A 19,741-nucleotide genomic window follows, 5' to 3' on the forward strand; every position below is an offset into this window, starting at 1 on the left:
ATAGATATGTTTTATCATTTTTTGTTCCAACATATTTTATACTTTGGTTATTTAATTAACATATCAAATCTTACAAAAAAATTTGAATTTAACTTAATTTTTAAGGAATATTTTCCCAATTCTATAAGAAGCTATTCTATAAACATTAGTATAGAAAAAAAAATAAAAGCAACTAATAATCATCATTATAATTCATTGAGAAATTCATTAAGATCATCAAATATCAAGAAAATTCTAGACTTTTGTGAAAAGTTATCTAAACACAGCAAAGTTATAGAGTATAATGATAAGCACAAAGTCTACAAGTAGTGATTTGAAACATAATATATATAACGAATAAATATTTACAAAAATAAATAAAACTAAATTCAAAATATGACAATGATAATTACAAACCTTTTATAGTATGCTAAAGAAAAAATTATTATTTTTGATATAATGATGCATGATGAATTAATTATGATAAATATATTAAGAGAAAGTTCAATTATAATTATTGTTATACTGATTACATTTTTCTTTAACATTCATAACATTTTAATATTTAATTGTTTTCAACAAGCATAGACATTTTTAACACCTTTTGTTATTTTCAAATTTTAAGAGCAAAAACAAATGGTTAACAAACTTCTTTCTTTTGCAAATTCCTATAGACTAACTATGAAATTGTTTGAAATTTGGCATCTAACACTATACCGGTAAATCACTAAATAGTAATGAATTATGAATTGCAAGTGTATATGTATATATCATTTTTGATTTGATAATATGTGATGCACTTGATCTAACTCTTATAAGGCTGTATTATAAAAAAATTTATTTTTTCAAATCTTTTCAGTTTTGAAACATTTTGAAGTCATCCCTCCTAGTCCAAAAAAATTTTGGATTAGAAGATAAGATTTATTTAAGATTCTTTTAATATTAAATATAAAAATCTTTAAAGATCATATTAATTTGTTTGTTCATATATGCATGTATTATACACATATACTGGTTTTTATGTGAATATACTTTGGAATCTTTAATGCTTCAAATATTTTTTGGCAATATTTCTTTTACCAAATTAAATCAAATCAAAACACAACTTTTTATATAATACTTTAACATTTTAAACAATTACAATACAATAAAACCAAAGACAATTTTACAGAAGCAGAAACTATAATGTTTTGTCAAATTGTATTCTCAACCTTTGTTACAAATTACCAATTGATGCAAATTTCTCTTCTATATCTAACATAATGATTGTCGTTATAAATGGATGTTTTGGAATGTCTTAACAACAAATATTGTCAGATATGAATTGTACTTTTGACAAGTTTTTAAATAACATTTGGTAAGTAAATTCTTAAAATGCATATAACCAAACACTATTGTTCAATATTAATCCCTTTGTGTAAGATGCATGCAGTTATTACAAATGATCATTTCACAACAAAATAAACAAAAATAGAACTAAGATTTACTTTAAATGTATGATATAAATGATAATCATATTTTAAATGCAACTTCTATGAATTCTTCATATCACAGATCTCATTTAACAAATTCTTTGAAAAATAGTCTACCATGAAACATAAATATCACATAAGTTTAGAAATCCTGCCTTTTAAATAATACATAAAATTTCACTTCTTTGTAAACAAATCATATGAAAAATTTTACTTGTCTTAATGTTTTTTATCTTGCTTTTATTCAACTAATTTTAAAATTTTGTACCTTGCATATCCAAATTGATACTATCCAATAACTATTACATAAATCAAACATATTTCAAATAATAACTTTAATTTTTTACTGTTATCACAGCACTGCAGTCAATAAATAATATAGAAGATACCCGTACAGTAAGAGGACACAAAAAATAGGACCAGTAGGACTGAAGAGAAAAACTTTGGTGGCTAAGAGACTTTGGTCCTATCCAACATGAGCAGGCATTGCCAAAATTCCTATGCAGTCTCTATATTCTCTTAACATTCTAAACTATCTCATAGTTTACAAAAGGAATACCTCTTTCAAATTCAGAATTTTCAAACTGTATTTTAATCTCTAATCATTCAAATTTTATAGAATGAGATTCTAAGAATTTAAATATTTAAACTTCTTAGAGTTTAGTCATTTACAATACTAAATGAGGATTGTTTAAATTCATTACAAAATTTTTTTATACAATAAAGCATTAAATACTTTATAGATCTAAAATATAATAAATACATATATATTAATTCAAATACTAGAAGTGCATCCTAAAAATTAAATATGCACAAACCTAGCTCATACACAAATTTTTATTAAGTAATATAATTAATTTCTCTTATTACCTAATATTTTGAGGTATGTTTCTTGAAATTTCACATTAAAATCTATTGCTTCTTTCGTAGCTTCTCGCTAGAGATTCGATTGGCTTCCATCCAACACTTTAAATCAGGAGATGGTTCTGGTGATGGTCGTAGTTCACTGGAATTCAAATATCTATATATTTCTTGGTAAGTCACACCACCGGTGAAAGTCACCTTTCCGTAACAGACTGCTCTCACAAAGTTATCGTGAATGGTTTCCATATGTTGTTCAAAGTATACATCTTTATCTGTATAGTACAATACCTATCAAGAAAAAACTTTCAGATACATAAATTTTATAAAATTATTTTATTTTTCATAAAATAAAATTCATAAAATTCGCAGAGAAAAACTATTTATTTACTTTCTCTGCGAATTGATTTCATTTTACCTTTTTTAACTTAAAAATTTTTTAATTCATTTTTAACAAATGTTTTGAAGAATTTTTTAGTTATATTAGATATCCATAAGTCAGAAAAGGAGGGAAAAAATACAATTTTCCATATACTTTAAGAAGTAAAACAAAGAATAAAATCTGACTCCATCGTTTTTATAATTATTTTGGATACTTTTTCAAAATCTATTGTTAATCTGCTATTATACATTAAGCTATAATTTTGATTGCATCTCAAATGAAGAATTAATCGTTTAACATAACAATTTATATCCATAAGCAAATAATCTTTGCACATAAACGTTGTTTTAAATGCTGCAATAGATTTGAAAGGGTATGAACAATCATCATCACTAAACCTGATATATTATAAAGTTACACACCAACCAATACTGAATGTTATTGAGCTAGAGCTAGAAACGGCTATAATACTAAATAAATTATGAAACAATTTGACACTAGAGTGAGGCATTAGGTGCCATCTCTTGATAAATTTAATAATTATGATTTTAATTAAATAATTTAATTAATTTAGTACTACTGGAAGAAAAGAATCAGCCTGGAGTGGGACTCAAACCCTCTCTGGGCCGATTCATAATTTATTAGTATTATAGCCATTTCTAGCCCAATAACATTTGGCATTGGTTGATTTGAAAGTGTTTATTCTTTTCTAACAGAGACCAGTCTTCTTGTATACTTTGTTCATAACATAGTTTTATAATTAAGAGTTGATAACAAATGAGGATCCTGAGATAGCCATAAAAAAGAAAAACCAAGTCGATCCAACAGATTTTTCAATGCCAATGCCCAGTTATATGTACCATCCTTTGTCATTGAACACAATCGTTGAAGTTTATCATGGGCTAGTTTAACATAGTTTTTGTTGTCTAATTTTAAGAGATGTAATCAAAATGAAATCATTACTTTTATTGTAATCACTGATATTGTAGAGGCTCCAAACTCCAATCACAGCATGTTGTTGGAATTTTGTTGTATAACAAGAAAATTTTTCTAAGATATAAAGCAAGGACAATTTCCAGTTTATCATAGTAAGTGATTGCCCATATAGGAGTGGCATAGAGTAATACGGATGAAATCAGTGAATGAAATAATTTTATATAAGTGGAAGCAGAGTTAATTTTCGCTCTTGTGAAAATAGGCCACATAGAACCCTGTGCCATTTTAGCTTTACATATACTATGATTTTTAGCCTGTAAGAATTTTCCAGAAGACAAAAACAAAACTCCCAAGTATATATAATTCAAAGCAACTTGTAAAGGTTGGTTATTAAGAAACCATCACCCATAGTCATGACAAAATTCCTCTAAAATTATAATTTTCTTTTGTATTATTAGTACAGAGTCAGAGGTATACATTAGTGCATGTTCTCAACTTGATCAGATAGAGAAATCTCAGGTAAACCAAATTTAGTAAGTTGGACTATCAGACCATTGACATACATTGACAAAAGTTAAAAAGCAATGGGCTCAAAATCTCACCCTGCAAAACTCCTATGTTGACACCAAATGAATCAGTTGTTTCAGATAATATTTTCACTTTTGCTGTGGCTGTAGAATATATAGCAATTACAAGATCAAGAAACTGTTTATTTAAATCCATTCTTTCTAGTAGAGCCCATAAAACTTTACGATTGACAGTATCGAAAGCAGAGAAAGTCCATAAAAACAGCATAAAGCTTTCCTCTCTTTTTTTTTTTTTGCAATTTTAACTGTATCAGTGTGTTTAATGTAAATATTTGATCTTGACAAGATCGAAAACCTGCTTGCTCCTGACAAAATCTCACATTTAAGTATTTATATTCTTCTAGTCTTTTATTTAATAAGGATGTAAATAGTTTCCCAATTACAGGAACCATGGAAATAAAACGATAATTGTTCGGATCATCAGCATCACCTTTCTTATAAATTGATATAATCAGGATTCAATCCAAGCTTCTGGAAAGCTACAATTTCTTTTAATACTGTTAAAGAGTTCTACTACTGAACATAAAAATTTCTCTGAAAAACATTTTAGATATTCTGTTCAAATAAGATCAGATCCAGGTGAGGTACCAGATTTAAAGCAATTAATTATTCTTTTTATTTCTTCCAATGTAAAATCTGATAAACATCCTTCCCTTATTGGAAACAAACACTATGTATATCCATTGACAATTTTTATATATACAAAATGATCTTTGGAGAATTTAGCAGTGTAAAAATTTAACCATCTTTCCAAAGGGATTCTTGAACTATAATTTGATAATCTTTTACATCTGTAGCAGCTAATTGTTTGCCAAAATGTTTTAGAGTTGTTACATGTCACCAATCTTCTATTTAAGTTCAAAAAATACAGTTGTTTTTTTCTTTAAGCAAACATTTGTAGTCTTTTAGACAGTTTTTATACAAAACATAATATTCATTTGTATTTGACTTTTTAGCCTTTTTAAATAACTTCCACAAATTTTTTCTTGTGGTGTAGCATTCATTGTCATACCATTTATTTGTTATATGAGTTTTACTTGGTACAGAGTTAACATTATAGATTAAATCCAGAGACATTGCTGCTTTAGTTATAAATTCTACTAGATTTTCAGGTATGACAGTTCATTCTTACTCATCTAATAAGACTATCTAATCTACTAGAAAATGAGGATTTAAGTTCATCCCTCCATCTTGCACATTTACCTAAAAATTGTTTATTAAATGGACCAGATGATGCTAATGGGTCATTGTTAGTAGAACTGGTAAATGATCTGAGCCTATTTCTGTTAAAACACTTAAATCATTTACAACACAAAAATATAATTCTTGTGATACTATTACAAAATCAATGACACTTCCTCCTTTTATTGCATGATAAGTAAAATTACTTCTTCGTCACCTGGTAATAGACAATTTAAACAAACAAGATTGTATTATCCTCACAAAAATTATATAAAATTTTTCCTGTATCATTAACAATTGGATCTTTTGAGGCTCTTAGAACACTTTGCCAGGTTCTAGTAAAACATGACACTCGAATGGGACACCCTGATTATTTGTTAAAATCAGCACATAAAATTAAGTTAGTTTCGGCTAACAGGTAATTTCCTATAAGCAGTAAAATGTTCTTAAAATTGTCATCAAAATAACTATCAGATGGAATATAAAATACTATTAGTTGGATATTGGTGAACTTTTCAGGGATTAATTGTAAAATTAAAACAAATCATAATTGGAATATAATTTCAGCTTGAGAGACTATATCTAAGTCTAAGTCCAACAATCAACCACCACTGGATCTTCCAGATCCTTCACCATGGTGTGCTACTTGGTGAATTTTATATTTATCAGAAAACATTGATTCAGTTACTGGTGAAGTATGCTATGTTTCCACTAAACAGAATATATCCATCTTATATATTAAATTCCAGAAGTTAGGAAAGAAATATTTATTAATTAGACCTGGTATATTGTAAAAAAAGTTTCACATTATCATTATCGAGTATAAAATGTTATGTTGATTATAATTCTTAATTTCATCATCTTGTTTCTCACTAAAAGTTATATTCATAAATAAGGTTCATTATCTGTTTGAAAAATTTCACCTTCATATTTACAGGCAAATATCTTATCATCCACAATTAATTTATTATATCGCAATTTTACGTTAATAGCTCCTTTTGAGCGCATTTCTTTACCATAAAGTCTTAATCTGCTTCTGATAGCTCTAGTATTTGGCAAGTAATCATCATTAATAAATATCTTTGAGCCTTTCAAGTTACTAATAGTTTTATAAATTTTTCATTTATCTTTAAAATTAAACAATTCACAAAACCAATCTTCATGCATTAGGTTTAAATTTTCCAATCTGATAAACACGTTTGATATTCATATCCATAACCTGCAAGTTATCATTAAATAATTTTTGAACTTTGCATAGACAATCCTCCATTTTATTTCCATCCTCTAAACCTGAAATTACAAGGTTATTTCTTCTTTCTTTGTCTTCCATTTCATAAACTTTTCATATGACTTATTACTTTTATTTCTGTATTTGACTTGTCGGTTCTGGCGTAACCTTTCTCTTTATGAATTTCGAGAACAGAGCGTCTAGATTCAAGATCTGCCACAATAGTGTCTATATTTTTAATCCAGGTTTGCATTCTATCTAATCATTCTAAAAATACTGTACTTGTAATTTATTATTTGAAGAAGCTTGTAGTTTCAATAAAAGTTTAATCCCTTCCTGAATGTTAATCTCTTTTTTGGCACTTATATAAGACAGAATCAATTCCTCTGTTGTGACTCGCCTGTAACATTTTCTTCACTTCCAATTTGTTTCTTGTTTCTTTGATCCATCCTGGAATATAGTGGTGAAAAAGTTTTCTTTTTCTGTGATGAAAATGCAGTCATTTTCCAAAAAGATAACGACAATAAGTCAAATCGCAAGAGAGCAGAAAAATTCACACAACAGCCATGACTGCTAGACAGTACCCCCTGTATTTAAATATAGTAAACAAAAGGGAGCATAGGAAACAAAATCACTACACAGTATGTATTCTTTGATGTACTGTACTGAACATATAGTACTGTACTGTGCTTAAAAAGTAAATGAATTTTTGATTTGAACAAAAAGAGTAACTTTTTTAACAACAACAACAATTTTAACAAAAGTTAACTTTAAAACTTTTCAAATAAACTGTTTTTTCTCATGTAAAAAAATCAATTGCATAAAAAGATTAGTTTTCTTTTGTCAACCACTTTGTTTCAAAATCATGTAATAGACCACATACAAAGAGTGATAGGTGTACATAAATAATAAATGACTTGTTCTATGAATTGTTTCTATTTTAAAAATATCAAATTTTTAAATATACAAAGCATTTTACACACATTTTTCCTGTGTATATACAGAATTAAAGCTAAAATAAAATAAAAGTTAATATTAATTACCATCTTATAAAATGTATTGATAACAAGGTAAAGAGACACTTAACATCAATATAATATTGATAAAAACTGCTGTAATTACTGTCTTTCAATGTAAATTATTTAAAATATTTATTGTGACATCAGAATGCCAGGCTGCAATTTTTAATCATATTTTTAATTTATTTAATTTAAAATATATGCTCTCTGCCTCAAATTTGCAGTGTTTTGCCCTTGTACATCATACTTTTCCTATTACAATAGAGTCATGCGGTCATCTATCTAACTCCTTTTGGAAAAAATTTTTTGAATTGAAATAACGTGACTTCAGGCAACCACATCAAATCGAATGCTTTTTTTGCATTTGATTTGAGTGGTTGCCTGATGATGATGTTTATATGAATATCAAAAGTGCTAGCAAAAGAATTAAAAGCCCTTTAATGCTGTTTTCTGTTGATTTATGCGATGAATTCCAAAAACTGGATGTTCTATTCCATGTTGAAGCTGGAAAAACTATAGCATAAATTACATGCCCAGCTGCTTTTTCTGTTGAAGTGCAGAAGACATAATGTGATATCTAATCTTAATTACAAAGCATTTCCTTCATGTTTACATTGTGTGCTATCTGGTGTGTAAAAATCCCTTCTCACAAAGCTAATCAGAAATAAACACAAGTGTCTAGTGGAGGTTGAGCTTAAGTTCTATATGACCCATCTATGCTTCTCCAAATTTTGTGACTCGGCATCTCTCTAGCTTGAAAAATTGCACAGTCTTGCTTTGGGCTTCACAAAAGCAATAAAGACAAAACTGGATAAGAAATTTCCATTCTCCTTTGCTTTACACATAAACAATGCATCAAAGTGTTGCTGGTTCCCCTCTACAACTACACAGGGGAGCCCATTCCTTCCGAAGTTTGTCGGATGTTACAGCACAGGCCTAAGTTCATCCTATCCTCATAGCTCAGGCACCTTGGAGTTAGTTCCAGCATCCCTGACTGCACTCAGGAATTGTCAAGCAGGGTCCAAGTACAATTGAAACTCTTGGTTAACTCGACACTTGCCACTGCAAAACAACCTTCCATCAGTGCCAAAAATTGAGCGAGTGAACAATCTGTGAATCATTACTTGTCAGCTACCAATATGGGGCTTTTAGTCTCTGACCAGGATAAAAGGTTTGTGCTGTGCAAGAAGGACAATTTTCTTCATAGAACTGCCAAATTCCTAGACCAGTCTCATGCCATGATTCTATGAGAGGATCCAACACCAGCCATTTTAAGGAAGACAAGGAAAATAGTGACTCTTCTGGGATTAACTATGGTTCTTTTGGTACAATTGGACCCTCCCTCCAATATTGCTTGCCCCAGGCTACCTTTGAGGCTAAGACGCACAAAACAGGCTTGACCTTGAGGCCGCTGGTCAACAAGAAGTCCCACCACCCCTACTACCTGGAAAAAGCACTTTCCAATCTGCTTGGTGGGCTTCTTCTCCTTCCCCTTGTGTCACACCTTTTGTCCAGCATGGCTAAGGAGGCAATAACCACAACCTTGGTGCTTTGCCCCAAGTGTTTACAACCTATATAAAATGGATGACATTGCATTATTTCCTTCTGTGCCTCACTTCAATGCAGTCATGCAAGGATGATGCCAGCCAATGGGTAAGGGGGGCAAGATGATGTAAATTGATAGAGGATATGAATTGTATGTAGGTAAAATAGAAATGATTCATAAAGTTTTAATCATTTACTATGTACCAGAAAAGAAATGTCTCAAATAAAACATTTTCTCTAACTTACAAGAAGCCTAAGAAGATTATTTTAATTAAAACTTAGCATTTAAATAACTTTTACGAATTTCTAGGGAAGGGCAACTGCCCCTCTGCCCCTCCCCCTGGCGACGCCCTTGCAGTCATGCATGCTAACTCGTTACTCATCAAGGAAGGTTTCACTGCACAAGTTCTGGAGATCCGTGAGGCTTTGCTCTTTATAATTACTTCCATTTCAATGGGAGGATATACCTCCAAAAATAGGGTGTCTCAATGGGTTTGCCATTGTCTCCTGTCTTAGCAGAATTAATTATGAGGAACATTGAACACAGGGTTTTTGACTTTCCGCTTTCCATATCATACCTGTTGTTATATCTGAGGTACATGGATGGCATCTTGTTAGTATGGCAGGACTTGGAAGATATGTTTCTCACGTTAGAACATTGTCTCACTAAAGTATACCCCTCCATCAATTTCCCCTGGGAAAAAGATCCGGGGAAAAATCTCGTTTCTAGATCTAGACATCTTCAGGTCACAGGAAGGGTTGGTTTTCTCCGTTTTCCACAAATTTGGCAGTATTCCCTCTGTAATCCCTACCATAGCGTTCTAACCTCCACAATATATCAACATGGTCATAGCTCCCCTTATCAGAAGGGCTTTCCTAATACCCTCTACTCAAGCCATTACCAATATTGAGCTTGATTCTATCTATTCAGCAGTATATGTGGCAGGCTATAGTATTGCCAAGTACAACCACATCCTAAATAGAGTCAAAAGGCCACTCATTCCTACGACCAGTTTATGGAACCCAGGGGAATGGACAATAGTCCAACCTTCTTTAACGTATTGTGGTCACCTGTCAGCCCATATATCTCGTGTCTTCACACAAAATTCCTTGTATTTACCCATCTCACCATGTCCAACTCTATGGAGACTTTTCTGCAATGATAGGGATGCACTTTTGCACTTAGAAAAGTCAACATACCACACCTGCTACATAGGGGCTACTACCAGAATGCTGTCATTACAATTAGCTGAGCATCAGCATTCTGTGGCAGTGGGAAGGTGTGATACTGAATTGTCCAAGATGGTCTTACAGCATGGCCACACCCCACTTTGGGACCATTCTTTATTACTTAGGAGCTGTGGTGAAAGGAGAACCTAGTGTTCATTTGGGAGGTCTTCACCATGTTATTGACCCCGTGCAATTCCCTCATCCTCGAGTTGCCTGTTATTTAGGTTAATTTGTACAAGCATATAAATAATAATAACTGACTGCTTATCTCCACTTTCCTACGTCTTTCTATATGCTTGTCTCCACATTTCTAAGTGCATGCACATAGATACTACGCGATTTTTAAAAAATGTCTTTAAAATATTTTATGTTCAAAATTTTGTATTCTATTCAATTACCATACCAATTCTGTACTTCAAAAGTTTTGTTCTGAAAAAGCATTCGATTTGAGTGGTTGCCTGATGACAATATTTGTATGAATATCAAAAGTACTAGCAAAAGAATTAAAAGCCCTTTAATGCATTTTCTGCTGATTTATTCTTTTCTCTCAAGTAAGTGTGTTAGCGTGACTTCAAAACTACATTTTTATGTTATTTTATGAGATTTCCATCACTTCTAAATTTCTGAGTTGTTCAGTATGAGATGGAATGTTTTTCTTATCAGAGTAGCCTGTTACAGTTTAACTTCATTGCCACTGGCATATATAGCTAGGGTGGTATCTGCCTGTTGTTTGTACATCTGCTTTTATGCTCCAGAAGGTATTGTTTAAGGGATCTCTTCATAGACCTGATGTAAACAACATCCTACCAAATCTGTTATCCTTAAACAGTATTTTATAGATTCCTAGTGTCTCATCCATGTCAGCCCAGTTCTTTTCATTCTATAGCAGCTTAAATAAGTGGGGATTATGTCTATATGAAATTCAGGCACAAACATAGGATGCAATTTCCTTATATAGAAAGTACAGTACATAGAACATTTGTAGGTTATCACTTTACAATGAGTAGCATCTGGCTGGGAAGCATCCTTCAGTGGGCTTACATGACTAAGGCTCATGGCTATGCCAAGAACTTAGTCTATGAAATGGTGCATAAGTAAAGAAGACTACTGGATGATGAACAGGCTAATACCCCACTGAAAGATGCCTCCCAGTGAAACACCACTCTCCATCATAAAGTCACAAGCTACAAACATTTGTGCACTTTCTATATACGGAGATTGCATCCTATGCTTGTGCATGAATTGCATAATCCCTATGTATTCAAGTTGATACAGAATAAAAAGAATTGGACTGACATAAGAAAAAGGACACTAGGAATCTATAAAATACTTTCATCATTTGATTTTGTTTAAAAGTTTTGTAACAGTGTTCCAAAATAAAGAATCCAGCTAGTTTACCTGATGAAGAACACGGAAGGTGTTCAGAAAACATTTGTTTTTTAAAGGTTTTTATGCACTGGTTAAAGATTTATGTAAGTGGAAATTTTGCTATAAAATACTGCATAATGATAACAGATTTGGTAGGGACGTTGTTTACATCAGGTCGATGAAGAGATCTCTTAAACAATACCTTCTGGAGCATAAAGCAGATGTACGAACAACAGGCAGACACCACCCTAGCTATATATGCCAGTGACAATGAAGTTAAACAGGCCACCTTGATAAGAAAAACATCCCATATTAAACAACTTAGAAGTGCTGGACATCTTTAAAGCAGACTCCAAGGGCTAATCATCAACTTTAAGGAAGAAAAATAGGTCTTCCATGCATGGCAGGCCATATTCAACCCATCATTATAATAGGCAGCATGTAAAAAAAAAAAAAAAGAATTTTTTTTCTCTACCTGAAGAAGAGCTGTTTAGGCAGCATGTAGGCTATTAATAAGCAACATCTCATTAGATTCTTAAAAATTTTAACTTTTGAACTCATCTATGAATCTTCTTTGTATTCTGTTGTAGATGTTATTACCAGAAAAATTAAGATTTTTGAAGGGTTTATCCTGAAGCTCTTAAAAGCTGACCAAACATTTGTAGTGGAAAGCTCTATTATCTGCAAAGTCAGTTTAAGGTTGGTGCATTTATTTTCAGAGTAGTTTTGTTTGAGTGCCTTAAAATAAAGTTGTTTCATTGAAAGAACTCAAAAACTTCAATAAACATAAAATCAAAATCTACAGAAGCTTATTTAGGGAAGGAGAAGGGGGGGGGGAAAAATCAGCATTTTAATAGAATTCATATATAAAATTCTAATGTAAAGTCTAGAACAGGCTGGAAACCTATGACCTTAAAGTAAGTCACATGCCATCTTTTGTGGCTTCTACAATCTGTCTATGCAAAAATTCGACTTGAGAGCATCACGCATGATGTTGCTTCAGTTAAACTAATCAGCACATTCCCTAATGATGTCAGCATGTTTTACTTAATACGTCAGGCAACATGTAAATTTTATTTTATTTTCTCTCACTAGATGGTAGAACGCCTTTCCACTTGAATTAATTTTTTTTATAGCATTCATTAAATGTAAATAATAATGCATTTAATTACTACTATAACAAACTTCCTCATATTCCAATACCAGAATGTGAAGCTTCTATAACAGTTTATAATGGCTGTTGTGGCAGTATGCCTTGTACTTTTTTCTTTATATATGTTCTTTTTGTCTTTTCCTGTTTCTTTGTGTAACTTCAACTCTGCAGTTGCTCCCACTTCCTGCCCAATTGGGGAGAGCCATTCAGACAGGTTTTGGAAGTATTTCTAGGAAGAGGAGGAAGAAGAGCTTTACTTTTGGACTAGAGATGAGCCAGGTCAGATGTGAGATTCGTCTCTTAGAAAGAGAAGACTTCCATGGTCATTGATGGAAAACCACATGCTTTCCTTTGACAACCTTTGGAGCCATAACAGACACAGAGCACAAAGACAAAGGATCACCTTCAAGAACTAGATAAGTGAAATTGTGCAAGGAAATTGCTTTCTGCTTGGTTTTCAAGATTTGGATTGTCTTTTTTGGTGCCAATATTTCTCCAATTAGAGGACATTTCTACCTGTTGTCGTCCTCAATTGTTCTCACAGTATTGTTTAAGTTGCCATCTCCTGATAATATTTGATTTTGTACTAACTTTAATTTTGTAATAATTCTTAATTTTACTCTAATATTAATACTGTGAGAATTCAGAAGTAACAAATTAATTTTATTTTATGAGTTAGAAATTTGATCAATTAAACAATAATTTAATGTAATAATTTAACATTAAGGACACATTTGTCACCTTATTTGGAAGGGACCTATATTGAAGGGAAGTGAAACTTCCTTTTTCTAAGATCTGATCACACATCTCCGACAAACATCTGTCATCTGAGTCAGAATAGTCCTGTTAGAAATCAGTTCATGCCTTCAGATGATGTAAACCGCAAAATGCGATTGGAGGAATTTCCCTATAAAAAGGGCAAATTCCCTTTATTTGAGGCAGTCCATGGTTCCAAAGAACTTGCCATATACAACAGAAACTGCCATAGAGGAGAGACAGCCATTGAGAAGGGGAAATCATAACCCAAGATGGTCATAGAAAAGAGGACAGCCATCAGAAGAGCCATACCTAGAAGCAGTGGTCAGGCCTAGAAGTCCCATCTTGCCACCCTCCAACCCTCCTCAGTCTCCATATTCTAATGGACACATCAATCAGATCAGAGGTATTATTGTTGAACCTATGTAAACTCTCTCTTTATCAAAGTATATTTTGTTCCTTTAGTTTAGTTTTATTTCATTTGTACTTGTCATATATTCATTAAATTCTATGTGTTTTGTACATGACTCATTTCATTGAACGGACTCCTATCGAACTTACCCGTGACTTCCCTCCCCACTTGCATTCAAGACCCTTCTATTTAGCCATCCTTTGGTGCCGTGAGTGGATCCTACCGATCTGATGAATAGAAGGTACAATACCTTTGCCTGTATTCTCGCAATACATAGGATAACATTAAACATATTAATGTTATGCTTCAACATATAATATTTAAGAAGTACAGTATGAGTATAACACATATACCTTATATTGCTGAGAACCAACTTTATTGCTTTAAACAAATGTTTTCAATCTGATCAACAGGCCATCGTCAGGTTTTAAATTCTCTAGAACATTTACAATCATTCTATATTCGAATGAATATGCGATAACAAATCCAAATTCAAAGAGGTTCAAACATTTCATTGAAATACCAAAATATACAAAACTGTTACAAACACTATAAATACATGAAACTGTATGAGTTAAAATAATGTATAGAATTATATTGACCGAGAATTATGTATTAGATTTTAATGAACTATTCTTGAACTTCCAGGCCAATGGTAACACTGTGGCATCCTTGTAATTTAAACATTTGCCAACAAAGCTACATTTACATATTTCAAACTTTTCTACACTCAATGCTAGAGTCAGTGGTTGGAGTGCACCAGTTTAACAATCCTGGCTTCAGCTCATTCAACTACTGAACCATCTGATTGTGCTGCTCTGCATAGTGTTGTAGAATAGTAAGTACCCTTTGTTCACATTGTACAGTACATATGCTCCTTAAGTCGTTTGCAGAGGTTTCTGGAGCATGTGAACAATGTGAACAAAAGGCACTATTCTATTAGAAAAGTTTGAAATATATAAATGTAGCCTTACTGGCAAATGTTTAAATTGTTTGCAATCTCTTTCGTTATCACATTCACACCTTTTGCTGCATTAGCTTCCTTTTTCTCACAATGGAACTTATCGTGGATGGTCACTTTCTGTACATGCAACCGATTTCATCAATTTTAATGCCTCTCTCATATTTTTAAATGATTTCTTTCAACTCTATCGTGTTCCTGGCCTTCTTCTTTGAAGGCTGCTGGCTCTGGAAACTTTCTTTGGTCCCATGATGGAGCTAACAGGAAAGGAAAGCAATGGAATTGTTTGGCTAGATGCACGGTGTAATGCTCATACAACAAAAAACAGTGCCACAAAAAGCAGGAAAATGCATGGGTTGCTCTTTGTTTTTGCAAAATTAGCAGTGACATCATGTGGCATGCCAACAAAATCCATGGCAACCGACAATAACCGAAGTCGACGAAAACTGAGATATTACTGTATATTAATGAAAAATGAAGTGCCTAAAATAAATATATAAAACGATGAAAATCACTTAAGAATGCTTGAAACATTAGAGCTATTCATGGCCACATTGAAAAATAGTTGCATTAACCATATTGACTCAGAATTCCTATCTAATGCTTGGCAGCATTTCTTCAATAATCCCACAGATTAATTATACACGAAAAGGCTTAGGCATATTGAATAGTTATTGTTCATTTTATTTGTATTGTTATTTTTATTTTGTGTGTTTGGTTTTTCATTAATATATAAAATACATTTTCCGATATATTTTCTGTATACAAATTTACAATATTTTAAAAATTTTATAATGTCATTGAATATTTAAAACATTCCAATTTGGAATTTTGTAGTTTGAAACTTGAGGCAGGTTTATAAAATAAACCAAAAACATTTGTACATTCATTCATTAAACTCTGTTGCTGGAAAAATGTGAATGCTTTTGATTTTACAAGTTATCTGTTCCAGCTTTGGTTTTGGATTTTAATAAAATGATTGTGTAAATATGTTAACTATCATTTTATTATATATATCAGGGGTGGCCAACTTTTGTGCACATAAGATCTACTTTTTATCGTAAAAATGTGTTGCAATCGACTTGTTGTCACAGGCATAGTCTAAGTGGGGAGGGGGAGTGTGAAATACATACTATGTTTATACACTGTGCTTCAGTATGAAGTGCACTCACTGCTTATGAGTCGAGTCATAACTGCATGCATACAGTTGCGTTCGGTTACAAATATAACACATTAAGTCAAGACATCGCTAGCGATCGACCAAAATTAGCTTGGCAATCGACTTGTTGGCCACCACTGATATATATTACACATTTTATTATATATATTATTACACTATTATATATACTAGCAAGTGAAAAAAAGGCTATGTTTCATTTAAACATGATATTCACTTTTCAGTGATGGTTTTGAACCTAACCCACCATATTAGCAAGATACAAGGGATTATAAATTTCAGAGGTATTTCATTCTTTTTAGTTTAAAACTATTCTGTCAGAAATAATAATAAATTACAAATAAATTTGACCCTAGAGGGAGGCGTTAGGCACCATCTTGTATTAAATTTAATAATAATAATTTAATACAGTAGAACATTGATTATCCGACCCCCGATCAACTGTCACATCAGTTTGCGTTCAGACTGCGTTCTAGTCAGCAAATTCAATTGTCTGCTAGTGATGTGGCGCTACAATATTTGGCTATGTCTTGGCTACTTTAATATTATTTTTGTTAAATTTTTGCATGTTTTATCTGGCAACACTGGCTCGACCATGAAAGGGAGGCCAGTATTTAAACAAGGTTTAATTTTCTACTTTTTCTTTATTTTTGTATTTATTTTGTGCGAAATAAAGAAATAATTTTTAACAATATAATAGCGACGATTATTATTTTAAAACAATTTTGTTAGGCTTACCATCGATGAAAATTCAACGCAAAGTAGGTTAATAGCGATATACTAATATAGCAATTTCATCGGATATACTAATATACTATACTAATAATGTATTTTTTCATACTTTTCGGTTATCCGTTTTTCAGTTATTTGTCTGCAAGAGTTTTTCATTGTTTGAAAATCATTTTTGTTGTTTTTTGTAGTGTACATGTTTTGTATCATTTGAGTCTACATGCTTTGGCTGCGAGTTTTTGTTTTAGTGTATCGATATATTCTGCAATGTGTGTGTTGTGATGTTCATGTTTTGTGTGTGTTTTGATTTCCTTGAAAATGTTTTTGAGATGTTTCTTTAATTTGGGTGTTATGTTGTTTTTAGTGTATTGTGTCAGCCTGCCTAATTGCTGTCTAATGTCATTTATTTGTGTTTCTATTCTTCTCTGCCAGGCAGGCTTGTGATAGAATTGTGTTTTCTGTGTATTTGTCTGTGATTGTACTTTCAGTCCATGGTGTGTCACTACTGTGACTGCCCCAGCATAAACTAATGTATGAATGTCTGCGAGTGTAGAAATTGAATGAATGTAGTGTGGTAGTAAGTGAGTGTTTACATAATTTAGTGTTTTTCCTACTTCCTTCGATGTGTTGATTTTTGGTATTCGTGGTCTTTGTGTGGGATCTGTACCTGTATATTTAGTGAGTGTTTCCTAAAATATAAGTGAGAGCATATTAACTAAATCCATGCCTATATTATCAGTGGTGAAAAAGAAAGTGTCTGTAGTATCATTAGTGGTAGTTGTTGTATGTGTGTTATTATCAATACTTGTTGCTGGATTGTCCTGACAGGTTATGTGATCTTCATTAATGTTAGATGTTTCTGTCTGTTGATGTATTTGATCAGCAACCTGTTGTTTGATAAGTTTGAGTGTTGTTTGTGGGATAAGGTTGTCTATAATTGTTCTTTTTTGATCAACAACCCTTTGTTCAGTGACAGTGAGGTGAGGATATTGTTGTGTCAATCTATGGCAGTGATTCTCAAACTTTTTCGATCCACCGCCCCCTTTGTTCCATAAAGTTATACCCAACGCCCCCTAACTCATTTTCTCTTGTGTGAGAAAAGATTGGAAATATTCTTAGGAAAACTTTTCTATGAATATCACACTTTGTGCCCTTACCGTACATTGTTCTCAACATCTGGAAACCATTAAATGCAATGTTTCCTCTTATCCGTTTAACAGGGGAAAGGGAATGGCTGTCAGTGACCCCAACTTTTGCCTTTGGTCACCGTTCAGTACCCTGCCTCCAGCGCCCCCTAGCTTTACTCACCGCCCACAAGGGGGTGTTATCGCCCACTTTGAAAAATGCTGATCTATGGTGTAGTTGTGTCAGTAAGCTGTCATATTTGTTTCAAGTCTTGTGATGGTATAGTGAGTATGGATGATAAACTTGTTCATTTCCATTGTCTGTTTCATCTGTTGGAGTGGTTTTCCAGCCTTTGTGGTCTGTGGATATGTTATGGACAAAGTGATTAATACGAGCATTATTCATAATGCCCGTATTAATCACCCGTCATAATTCATAATGCCCAAAATCGAGCATTGTAATAAATTTCAGTAATTTATCAAATTGGCCGGTCATTATGAATACTGTTATCATCTAGTTGGGCAAAGTGATAATAATACATTGAGCAGTGATCATCCAACATACGCTTGCCAATCAGCACTTGCATCTGAGATGCGCGTGCGTATTGCGTTTAGTACTGAATTTGGCAGCAGTCGCGACTGTTTGTGCTCTCGACAGATCCCTCCCAGAGGGGAGCCACCAACTGGCTGCCAATTGTTTAACGTCACTAGTTATTTATTTACGGTAGTTCTTGGACACACATATCAATATCTAGTATGTATCAATAGCGAGGTTAAGGCCAAAGTTTTAAACGTGAAAACGTGTACGTCAGACATTCAGCGCCACTTTCCTGTAAGCCAAGAAGTTTGACAATGGTGTTTGGAAAATCAGTGGAATCATGCTCGACATTCCAAACGCCATTGTCAAACTTCTAGGCTTACAGGAAAGCAGTGCTGAACGTCCGACGTACACGTTTTCGCATTTAAAACTTTGGTCTCAACCTCGCTAATATCTAGTGACATTAAACAATCTGCGTCCGGCCTGTGGCTCCCCTCCAGAGGAATCCATTGAGAGCACAAACAGATGCAACCACTGCCATGATGGTGCACATAGGTAAAATTTTACCATTTAATTAATATAGTTAATAGTACTTAGTTTTAAAAGATTACATGTTCTTTTTAAAATACTTTTGAAATAATTCACAAAAAATAAATATTTCTAAATGAAATAAGTGGAGCTTTTTAATCAAATTAAAATGTCGTAGAATTTAAAATTTGGTACTAAACACGATACGCACGCGCTACCCAGAGTGCTGATTGGCTAGCGTATGTGGGATGATCAGTCCTCAACATATTGTTATCACTTTGCCCAACTAGGTGATAGCAGTATTCATAATGACCAGTCAATTTGATAAATAAATCAATATTCATCACACTGCATGCCCTTTTTGGTCATTATTCATAATGCCCGATTAATCACTTTGTCCATAACAGATACATTGCCACAGAAACACCAAGGCTAGATTGGTTTCTCACAACTGTCAAGGGCATTACAGTAACAATGCTTGGCATCAGCAGTGCTTTCACCACTGGTAGCCAAGGGAGACTGTGGCCTATTTTTCAATCATGAGCCACTTTGTAACTAGGGATTGCAATCCAGC

The 19,741-nt window shown here is 32.7% G+C and overlaps 1 protein-coding gene across 1 annotated transcript in view; it reads right to left on the reverse strand.

Moving 5' to 3' along the window:
* Nucleotides 1-1,068: 1,068 nt before the first annotated feature.
* Nucleotides 1,069-19,741, reverse strand: part of LOC136984889 (protein THEM6-like) — a 43,481-nt gene continuing 24,808 nt past the window's right edge. The window contains exon 3 of the mRNA XM_067282035.1: nt 1,069-2,603. Within this exon, the coding sequence (XP_067138136.1) occupies nt 2,364-2,603 (240 nt within the window). The 3' untranslated portion in view covers nt 1,069-2,363. The remainder of the gene's footprint in view (nt 2,604-19,741) is intronic.

Source organism: Centruroides vittatus, unplaced genomic scaffold (genome assembly GCF_030686945.1).
Source record: "Centruroides vittatus isolate TY-2023 unplaced genomic scaffold, ASM3068694v2 contig_936, whole genome shotgun sequence".
Lineage (NCBI taxonomy): Eukaryota > Metazoa > Arthropoda > Arachnida > Scorpiones > Buthidae > Centruroides > Centruroides vittatus.